We start from the raw sequence: 11,444 nt of genomic DNA, 5'->3' as shown, positions 1-11,444 counted from the left end.
ATCCTGAATCACATTTTAAAAGGATCATCTCATCTAGCTCAGTGTAAGCGTATGCTAATGGCTTTTGTAAACATAATATTGCTTTCTCCAGTAAAAAGTGGTCTTGTCTGCATCAGGAGAGAAATAACAAAAAATTCTAAAAAAAATTATGTTGGTGTATTTGTTGTGAGTGAACAATAGGAGAAGGAGTTTTTCACTGTAGGAAGCATTATTGGTCTTTAGTATTGAACAAAACAGTTATTTTCATACTCAAAGTACTTACAATATAATTTTTTTTGATCAAATAAATGCAGCTTTGTTGAGTGCAAGAAAAAAACAATATCGACCCCAAAATTTGAATGATAGTTTATATTTTTACAGTTATATAACTTCTATCCCCGGAGGGTGTTGGTAATTATATAATAGTGATTTTACCCATGTAGGTCATTTCTAAGTGATTATTATGGTAAATGCAATAACTATGTATATGCAAAATATAAAACTTCATTATTTTAAAATAGTCCAGTATTGAAATTACATAAAAAGAGAAACAAAAAGTAAAATAGTATTATAGTATTTCCAAATTGTTGAAAAAAAAAGTGAATCAAAAGATTTCATTAGGAAGTAAAAAATTCCAAAGTTTCAAAATCAGTTAAGTAACTCACCAACATAACAATAATATGTTTCTAAGCATTAAATATAACCCTGTTGGGTGTTGAAACCTCTTGAATGACACAGTGACTGGTTCACTGGTTTTCATATTCTCATTGTTGGGAGTATATGTTAACGGGTTCAGAAATATGAAAGCCAGACATACAGTATCTGCATCCACAGTCTCCTCTTCATTTGTATAACAGAATGTTATATGAAAAGACATATGTAAACCAAATTAGAGAGTTTAATCCTTTATTTACCTGAACTTTGGAATGTGAAACAGAAACAGACGATGCATTCAAATTACTAGTATAAATGAAAAAAAACATTGGTCACCTCCACATAATCAGTAATGTAGCCACAAAACAGCTCAGAATGTATCAAACATTACATACATGAAATCGGAAAAATCCATGTCCAGTAGTATAAACTTTCATTTTATAAAAATACAAAAACTTGCCTATAGAAAATGCAATGTAAAAGCTTGTGTATGTTGAATAAAGTAAAAATCGAACAAGTTTTCTAAAGCCATAATATCACTTTTGAGTAACCAAAGAAAACCCTTGTTTGAACAGCACATTTGAGAACCTTGGATAAGAAGCATGTTTAAAATGACATAGCCATTACCCAGGGACAATTCCCTGCTAGTTCCCACTTTAAGGAACACAATTAACCTGTCATAATTGAGCATTTGTGGACTCAAGGTCCCAAACGTCTCCAACATGACCATCAGACTGTTATGTACATAAACATTTAATAAAATCTCACTGCTTTACCTAATTGGTGGCAGCATCTTACAGTATTTCCAGGACAACTAGCCCTTCTGATTTTCAGAAAATACATTCAGTGAACATGAATCAGAGCCTACATTTAAAGAACAAAATCTTGAAGACTTATGGGATTCAACTCTATTCGGGGAAGTACTGCCAGGGAAAAGAATCAAGATTGCTCTCCTGCCCCATGATGCTGGCAGGGTAGGAAATCTGCGAGACCCTCTGATTGGGCCCACCAGCTTCCATTTGTCTCATGGTCTCTGCGGTACTTCCATTGGGGGAGGTGGAGTTCAAGAGCGCGGTGAAGGACGGCACACAGTCCGAGCTGGGCCCCAGCACAGCCATGTTGCTCGAACCTTGAGCTTCTTGTTTCATTGGTAGGACTGGCTGATGATTGCTGATGAGGTTTTGAAATATATCATCTTCTATGTTGCCTGTATACAAGAAGCCACTGGAGCCTGTTGCCCCATTCTGGGTGTTTTGAGGCTGTTGCTGCCCAAAGTTATACCAGTTATGGGCTCCTTCTAGTCCTTGCCTTTGAGGTGGCTGTTGGGATTGCTGGACCTGCTGGTTCTGCTGGTCCTGTCGAGGCTGTTGAAGAAACTCCAGATCCCTATCTGTCAGTTGAGGAAGGCTGTTTCCACTTTCCCCTGTGGTGGGCATGCTGGGACTTGGGTTCACCTGTTGTAGGACCACTCCATTATTGGTGGTGTTGGCGATTGGACTGGACCATGCTTGACTGTGTGTTCCTGATGGTGGGGTTTCTGTTAGGGGTGGCATCATGGGGCAGGACGGAGGGGCTTTATTATAAAAGCCTGTTGGATTTTGGCGCATCACGCCTCGATTTGATGGAGGATAATAATTTGTAGGCTCTGTAAAAGGAATATGTATATAAGTATATATATATATATATATATATATATATATATATATATATATATATATATATGTAATATTTGCTATATTGCTATTTAGAATGGTTTAAATGAAAAGTGTTTTGCTTCTTACCCATTTTAATTCTCTGATTCATCAAACTTGCCGAAGCCACTGCTTTTGGTCTGTTAATGAAGTTCATGGTTCCTTGGGAGAAGCCAGAGAAGGATTTCATCTGGCTTTCAATTTTACGTTTCTTCTCTTGACAGCCATATGGATCTGAAATAAGAGACATTATGCTCATGTTTGTCTGCCTAATCTAAGTGACAAAATGAAGTGACATAAAACTGTGCATTAAATCAATATATAACTAGGCAGGGTTAATACAGGCCAACTCCTCAAAAATGGTATTTAATAAATGATAAGTAATTAATAATTTAAAGATATTTGTAAAATAAATACTTTTACTTTGAAAAATATATTTATCATTTTTTAAAATAATAATTATGGTGTGTACACTCACTCGTGTCAGAATTTTAAAAGAGGTTGTAAAACGTCATATGGTGCAACTGCCCAAATATATGATATTTTGAATAAAATCTTTTCAAAACCAAACGAGACTGACATGACTACATAAAGTACATTTCCACGTGTATTTAAAAAATATTTGTAAATATTAAAAAATGTATTACCTTTGTCATCAGGCAGATAGCGGAACTCCATGGCCTCACTGACCTCCTGGTCTGTGGGTCGACGCAGCTGCATGCGCACTGTGACAGGGGCTGTGATGGTGGTGTCACAGTAGGCGGGTGTCTTGAACACTATGGCCACTTGCCTGTGTACGTCTGCCTGAGAGAATAAGCCTTTGGCCTCCCAGGTCTGAGTGAAGAACCTCACCTCAATGTCATCTAGAGTAAGGTGACGTGATGGTATTAAATAAAAGAATGGCGAAAGAAGAAAACTAGCAATGGAGGGTTGATAGATAATTTCTATAAAATAAAATGAATGGATGATGAATAAAAGAAAATAACTTAATAAATACAAATATGAATTTTAGATCTCTATTTTGACTTTTGATTTTAGATTAAGTTAAAATTTTAAAACATTTTTAAGATTTTTTTTCTTCAAATCATTCAAATGTTCCCATACCTTTCTGCACTTTATCGCAGAGGAGGAAAATCTCATCACCTCCCTTCACACTGCCGCTGTTCTTGTTCACCCGGCAGATTCGCAGTTCGGCTGTATTTGGGGCCCCTGAAACAAGCACAGGTCATTGAGATTGAAGTTTAGAAAATCTTACATGCTATGAGCAGTAGGAAATCCTTTTTCATATTCTTTGACTTTATCGGAGTATCTGCGGGCACAGCCACACTTGAAAACATTATGTCCTGAGACTGAAAAAGCAGCCAAACCTGTCATAATTTACAGAGTAAGGGCGGGGTGGTTTATTGTTTCCTCTTTTCTGGATTGTTACGAGACTGATTTCTGTGATGGCAAAGAACGGCTTACCATATTAACACAGGCTAGTTTTACTTCATTGTCATGAGAACAACATGAAAGACTTGAAAGTCAGCATCTACAAGAAAATGAAAGGGTTTAACCAACTCATGGCCTGAGTTTCTTTTTTTTAATCCAATGACTTATTTAGCATCACACAACCGCACAAAAACACTCGGCAAGCATTGCTGTTGTGCTCGCGCTGTACAGCACCATCACGTGAGGAAGTGTTGAAATGGACCATGTTCACTTCCTGTAGTGTGGGATGTGGCCACTGACAGATCTGTCACCTAAGCAATGCATTGCTACAGCTTTGTGCTCTGTGGAGGTAGTGACTAGCATCAGTAAATCAGTCAAAAGTGCTCCCAAATGGTTGTGTTCTGAAGGGTATCGCTATACCACGTTTTTCCTCAATCTAAAACAAAACATTATGAAACATTGGAGATGCTGAAAACCAATAGCGAATATTACACAGGTAATTATTAACATTAAATAATTTTAAGTTTAATACTACAGACTTTTTTGCTTATTTTCAATGATTATAATGTATAGAACATGATATAGAACAAGTTCTATACTTGAAAATTATATAAAAATCCAAATGTTTTTTTAGCTAATAAATATCAAATTTAACTTAGTTTTTATGTAGTGGACTGAAATTTGCATTACTCAAAAATCTTAATTAATACTTATTTTTATACTCTTATAAAAATCATTACAGTAAATACTGTAATAATGTTTACTTTATTTGTATCAAGAAACTAAAGGCAATATTAAAAAAGCACCGTGATAAAAATATAACTTAAACAGTGAGTAATAAATACTGTATTCTATTTCAAGATTTGCTCTACCATCCCTAGTGACTCTGTACGACTAGCAGCAGCAAAAACAACACTGTTCTACCACTCATCAAAAAGCTAAGTCCGTATCAGTGTTGTTATGCAGCCAAACAGTTTTCAACTTGGTTTGTTGCCATGCAGAAATGACAGAGCGTGCTTTTTACATGTGTAAACTCACTGTTGTCATAGATGGGGTTGGAGACGATGGGAGGCAGCGCGGTGTTGTACATCCCGGTCTCATCTTGCAGGAAAACTTGAAAGCAAAGACGCACCACATTCAGATCATATTCCTCAGTCTGCAGCAGCTGGTCTCGGGGAACTGTGGACACAAAACATATGTTCAAGCTGCAGTGTACAACAGATATAGAGAGTCTGTGAATGAAGAGGAAAGGGAAAGAGGGATTAGAAAATGAAACAGGCACTAGAACGAAAACCAGGTCAGTTCGTTGAAAGTTAGCTGACACACTTGTGACAACTCGTTTTTTAGATTTTTTTTGGTGTTGTTTGCCTGATGAAGACCTTAGGGTGGAAACATTGTAATGATTTGAATAAATTGATTTTTGAGAGCAGTAGTGGCCGCATAGACAGTTTTTGATTTTTTTTTAACATGAGTATTATTTCAGGATAAAAAAGCAGGTTTATCACAGTTCTGAAAAATAAATAAATAAATAACTAAATAAATACATACTATTATAAATAATAACATTTTAAAATGAAATAAAATGTAATATTATTTTAAAATGAATGTTTATTCAATTTGCTGTTTTGCCTTTTGTTTGATTATTTAAACAAATGTACTTTTACTTTAATATAGTATTTTTTGTACTTTTTTCAGTAAATTATTGTAATACTGGTAATTTATGCAAAATATATACATTTATAATTAAAAATTAAAGATAAATAAATGATATATTATAATTTTAGTAATTTAATTCATTTTACAGTAATTTTTAGACTAAACAATACTTGACAATCTAAGCCATTGTGCATGATTTACTTCAACTTTAGTTGTGATACCACATATAAATAAGTGATATAAATCTATATTTCAAATTTTGCATTAGTGTTGTTCACAATATAATTCCTTTGTTTAGTTTTAATATTTTGGACTGAAACGCATGATGTAATAATGAACGCCTGACCGAGGTATTTTTAAAGGCAGCATTAATACAAAGCGTAATAGTTGTCCAAGTCAGAAAAGCAAGCCGCATGCAGTGCACTTGCAGATTTCACCCAGCAGCATCACCAGAAATGCCACTGACACATCAGCCTATGAGAGCACAACCACCCACACGAGTGCTAGAGAGACATCTCTTAGTGTGTGCACCTCCGCCCACGCTCTCACTCTCAGGAGTCTGCCTCTGTTCACCCCACGGCTATCCCGCCCACAGCTCTGAGGTCACAGCAGGTGGAAATAGAGAAAGACAGCTCGAGTGACAAAGTATCACTGACGACTCTGCAGCAAAGGGGGCGGCCTCCTGACGCGAAGAGACACCTCTGTCCAGACCACAAGCCCAGAAGTGGGAAAGAAGGATGGAGTCGGAAGCTGAGCAGCGAGGAGCACAGCAGACAGATGTAAAACAGACAAGAGGGAACAGTGGAACAGAGGTGAGGTGGGAAGAGATGAGTAGGTGCGGAAGATAGCAAGAGGCGGAGTGTGAGAAAGGCAACTGCGAGATGCAGTGTGGTCATGTTTATTTGCGTATATGTGTGCCTCTGGTTCTGCATTTAGTGAAATCGGAGAGCAAGAGAAACGAGTGGACAGCAGTCGCAGGTGGGGGGCGATTTAGGTTAGCGTGGGCTGCTGGAAGGTGAAGCAGAGGGTTCGAGCTGTAGAGAGAAATGGGGGCAGGCAGGTGAAGATTCTCCATTCTGTGGGCACACCACCATTCCCAAGCCTGACACTCATCTCTCGTCACCTGAACCCACCATCTGTGACATCTAACACCAAAATGTGCCCTCAACACCCACTCAGCACCCATCACGGCAAATCCAACTAGGGGCAGCCTCACAGACACCACGACTTTTATAGCGACATACTTTTTTGCCAACATGACACGTATGCCTACTGATTAAACTGGTTATTTCGAGTTTTTGTGAGTTCTTTTGCACAGTCACATATTATCAGCCACATAAGGGAATTGTAATCAAATGTAGAAATGTCATGAAATGCCCTTTTTGATGTGCAGTTATGTGTAATTTGAACCTTCCCTCTATTTAATGACAAATATTTTAGGATTTTACAGTCCGGACCACTTTAATACATGAATATGACAAAATTAATTACTAAAACAAATATATTACTTGCAAAATATTTTAATGTTATATTATATTGGTTGTATGTGTGTCTGTGTATATATATATATATATATATATATATATATATATATATATATAATTATTCACTTCAAAAAGCATCAAAGGTAATACTATATTTTACAGAATGACTTCAGGTCAAAAGTGAATAAATTCTTTCTTAATGTGTATACTGTTAAAAATAGATTTTTCAAAGTTGAGTATAAGAGAGAATAAGTTGCATAGAAAATACTATTTCAGTCTTTCTACTTTCTAATAAATTTCATGTTTAATTTAGTGTGTTACTTGTGGTTTCTCTGTTTGCAAAATATACAAGCAATATTGGAGCAAAAAGGGTTTCAAAACAACTTCTTTTCATTGTAGAAGTATTAAGCAGAACATGAAACAATTACATCATTAATCACAATTACTGGTATGACATTTAATTCTCAGCTATCCTTTCATGTTTATGACAGCCCTAACCACACGAATACCTCTTCGCAAAAAAACATTCGATTACCTAGTCAATAAATGAAATGAATGCCTCATCAGTTCAATCATTGCCGGATCATGTCAGTTCGAATGAGGTCATCTCTGGCAGGTCATCCCTTCAACACACAACCAAACTTCAAAAGCAATATAAAAAATAATCTCACTACGACTGCCACCATGACTAATCTACCTAGTTTTTAGGGGACTGTCAGTGTTACACAGCCAAAGAGAGAGATCTTTATTTGGTAATCATAGCAGAAGTGAGAGCAGTCCCTCAAACAGCCTGTCACCACAGAGAACAAGCATGAGGAAGCAAGTTCACAATCTAGCATTCCCTGTTCACTAACAATGTTGTGTAAAGTCCTGTTGCAACGTTTTCATAATTTCTCAAATATCATTTGGCTAGACAATGGTATGACACTACAAGAATGATTCTACAACATCTGCTAACATAATGTGACATGCTTGTTGAATCACTTCATATATAATACCTTAAAGAATATCCTCAAGCATTTCCAAAAGTTACTCTGTAGGTCAACTTGTCAGACTCATTTATCACAAAAACATTCCTGGTGGTGGCAAGACACAATCTGAAACTTTACAAATGCTGACCCTGCTGTAATTTCCTCCCACACAATAATTTGCATGGAATTCCTGAAGTATTTGGCAGTTTGCATACTCGAGACAGATTAAGCCAAAGTTATCAGTTACACAAAAAAGTATAGTTTACAGTTCCTCCTGACATTCCTCCCTCTCTAAATAAATTCCCCCTGATCATATGCCACTCAATACCGCAGCCAGTTGTGCAAAACCTTCACTAAATAAAGAGAAGTGATTTTTTCTACCCTAACTGCAGTGTAAAATGACAGCGTGTCATACAGTATTGAAGCCAGGAAAGAGAAAAACGTGTGAGCGGTCATAATTTTAACACCAGGCATCTTCTAAATACAGAATTTTTGATAACAAGAGAAAGTGAAAGAAACTGGGTCAGTAATAATAATAAGAGGTAAGAGAGGTGATTAGAAGGTTCAGATGTTTTCCTTGCAAAATTGGAGGATAAATTGGATAAATTTGTGAACTAATTTGTAAGACACTATGCATAAAAGCATCTACTAAGTGAATAAAAATAAATATAACAAAACAAATAAGTACCCCAATTCTGATTTAATCTGAGGGCTTTTCTGTGTATACAGATTCTATTTGGGCCATTTGTTCTCACCATTGAATGGGTTGATTCTTCGCGTAATCCTCTGCATTATGGCATCTCTCACTTCTCTTCTTCGCACACACTGGATGCCCAGGTTCTGAAACCTAAAAAACAAAGAAACAATCCGTTAAACTGTGTCGCCCGGTTTTGAGCGGTCAGATGTTTAGTTCTTTATATTGTACCTCTTGAACACTGATCCTAAAGACTAAAGCTAACAGGAAGAGTGAGGTTAGAACTAACCATACTGACATACTGTTTAAAATTGAGGGCAGACTGGAGCTGTAAGGCTCTCATTTTGCATATCAGGGGGAATTCCCTGAATGGCTACCTACTCTGAAACAACATGCTTCTTTAAAAAAAAATAAAAAGAAGAAGAATGGACAACCCTTCGAAAGAGAACTGGGGTAGTGTGTGGGCTGAAGTAATACGGAAAGCACATTGGAATGGCTTTGATGTGGGGCACAGAGATGTTTCATTTCATTAGGAGGAAAATGGTAACAGGACCAAACGAGATTAGAGCAAAGTATGCAGATAATATATCTGCAATCAAAAAGTTTTAACCTTCTGTATTTAAGTGACATTCAAACTATTTTGACATTTTAACATTAAAAGCATCAACTTACGCGATGACTCTTCGTTCAGGTCCAAACTCTACCTCGTAATAACCATCCTTGCAGTCCTTACCCACCAAGTCATGGGGATGAGGTTTATATGGGTCACTTTTGGTCACCAGGGTAACACGTACTTTTCCTTTCACTGTAACATTTAGAATCTAATAGGGAGAGATATAAAGAGAGATGCTGTTTATAGAATCACTTAGTGATCACATTTTCTTTAAAGTTGAATCATACAGTGAATTCTTTCTTCAGTGCTGTAACACATTAAATGCAGGTACCTGAATGCTTGGGTAGGTTCTGTTATTGTCTGAGCTTCTTTCTCCAGGTATGCTGCCCGCTGAACGACCCTCGCATTTGTACCTGAAGCGCATGCCTCGCTGTTTTGGCTGCTCGAAGATCTGAACACAGGGGTCTCCCACTGCACAGACCAGCAGAATGACATCAGTCAGATTCAGAAATTTGAATATCATTAATTTAAATATTCAAAATGAATAGACAGAGTAAAAACCATGTCAAAAATTGTATTAAAATGCCAGCATTGAAGATGAATAAGAACAAGACAATGGCCTCGAAACACCTGCAGAAACAACATCTTGCATCTTTCACAGAACCTGACCATAACCTGACCACAAACAACGCAGCCTGCCAGTAAACAATTTCCCTCTCTCTGCACCTGTGGGCACTGAACTTTACCAGCTCATCCAGGTGTCATTTTACTAAGCATATCATAACTTCAAACACCTGCACAAACAGCTGCATTTGGCATGCAATATATTTGGTTGTTTTTAACACACTTCCTTCTGACATTGCCATGAACAGATGAGATATATTTACCTACGCATTATTACTCTGTGAAATGTCATAAAGTAAGCCGGGGGAAATAGTTATAATGCATGAAATAGAGCCAATGTATAATTTAGTAAAGTGTGCAAATGACACTCACTACTGCCTGCTCATGAGATTTGTCACTTACAGGAAGTCATGTCTTTATCAAACAAAAGAGGAAGTAATGTAAGGAAATCTGAACATTACATCGTTTTTATGAAGGCAGCTGGGTGACGTTTAAACAAACTTGATGAGTAATTAGGCAAAGTTTATGATCCACCCTAAACATGTTAGTAGCAACAGCAGAATTTGTTTTGCATTTGGCACAGATGAATTTAATGTACTTACTTAGATTGGGGTCCCTGTGCATTAAGAGGGTATGCACTGTACAGAAAAGCATGGATAGAAGAACACAGATGAACATAGGCAATCAGCTAAATAAGTGTTATAATGCATATTATATCGTACAAGAATTAACAAACGTGCAGATTAGAATTAACAGTTGAACAGTTGAGTTGAAACCGCCTCTAAAAGTTCCTCATTTTTATTTCCTGATGTTAGTTTGTCCCTCGTGTATTCATGAACTGGCAACTCATTTGATTTGTTTAGTTTACACAATATTTATCTAGAGTTTAGAGGTCTTAAGAACTTTTTTTTTTCAGGTAATGTGAATCATATTGCTTTTGTTTCTAAAGTGCTGTCTGTAATTGTACACTCCCACAAAGACAACTCTGCATTTTATTCCCTGTAATATATAAAACAACAAGCCTGTATGTTTTTTCTTCAATAGAATCAGACTTGAAAATGCGGAACATATTACACTGTAAGATTACAAATTACATTGTCAAGATTTACAAACACAACAAAATAGCATAGAACGTCGTTATTATTGACACAGATTCTATAGGCCTATAATCTAAATTATGAGTTGGTACATTCAATATCTTTAACTGTCTATCTAAACAACTCATTAAAGCAACAGTGCTGTTTTGAATCGACTATCTATTACACAGACTTGACCTGTAGCTACGCATAATTCAAGATAGGAAAAACAAGAACGGGAATAGAAAAAGACAGCTAGGCCTACTTGACTAATTTAATAAATACTATTACTCACCATCCATGTTATGCGAGCACCCTTGTCTCAGGTTTTGCGTCCGAGCTCTGAACTGCTAAACAGATAATACAGTAACACTTAAACACAGAAGAGTCCTGACTGGGAATTCCCCACTATATACACCGCCCACATCACCCCCTCTATGGCAAGCCGGTTTAACATCTAATGTAGGTGACTAGCAATAAATTGTGATAACTCACCAGTGACTTTTTCAGTTTCTCTAATAATTATTTTATTAGATGATAATACTTTGTCCTTTACTGTTGCTCACTATTC

General features: G+C 36.6%; 1 protein-coding gene across 2 annotated transcripts; it reads right to left on the bottom strand.

The window, feature by feature from the left end:
- Positions 1-993: 993 nt before the first annotated feature.
- LOC132157072 (proto-oncogene c-Rel-like) lies at positions 994-11,190 on the bottom strand. Of its 2 annotated transcripts, XM_059566232.1 has the most exons (10): positions 11,169-11,190; positions 10,400-10,435; positions 9,505-9,644; positions 9,233-9,381; positions 8,622-8,713; positions 4,794-4,934; positions 3,429-3,533; positions 2,972-3,187; positions 2,415-2,558; positions 994-2,278 (listed from the first exon to the last, which is right to left on the bottom strand). In XM_059566232.1, exons 1-10 carry the CDS (start codon positions 11,173-11,175, stop codon positions 1,542-1,544), a joined length of 1,767 nt encoding a protein of 588 aa, XP_059422215.1. In that variant the 5' UTR covers positions 11,176-11,190; the 3' UTR covers positions 994-1,541. The 2 variants fall into 2 exon arrangements, with proteins under 2 accessions (XP_059422215.1, XP_059422214.1); XM_059566231.1 differs by lacking the exon at positions 11,169-11,190 and having other exon boundaries at positions 10,400-11,145.
- Positions 11,191-11,444: the final 254 nt, after the last annotated feature.

Source organism: Carassius carassius, chromosome 14 (assembly GCF_963082965.1).
Source record: "Carassius carassius chromosome 14, fCarCar2.1, whole genome shotgun sequence".
NCBI classification, from domain to species: domain Eukaryota; kingdom Metazoa; phylum Chordata; class Actinopteri; order Cypriniformes; family Cyprinidae; genus Carassius; species Carassius carassius.
This window is presented reverse-complemented; position numbering and strand designations above follow the sequence as displayed.

Excerpts from the sequence above, each read along its gene's own strand:
- LOC132157072 (XM_059566231.1), bottom strand. The coding sequence starts at position 10,475 with ATGTTCATCTGTGTTCTTCTATCCATGCTTTTCTGTACAGTGCATACC. Across the intron at positions 9,382-9,504 it reads GAACCTACCCAAGCATTCAG|ATTCTAAATGTTACAGTGAA; the intron begins GTACCTGCATTT and ends TCTCCCTATTAG. Across the intron at positions 8,714-9,232 it reads CCTGAACGAAGAGTCATCGC|GTTTCAGAACCTGGGCATCC; the intron begins GTAAGTTGATGC and ends TTTGTTTTTTAG.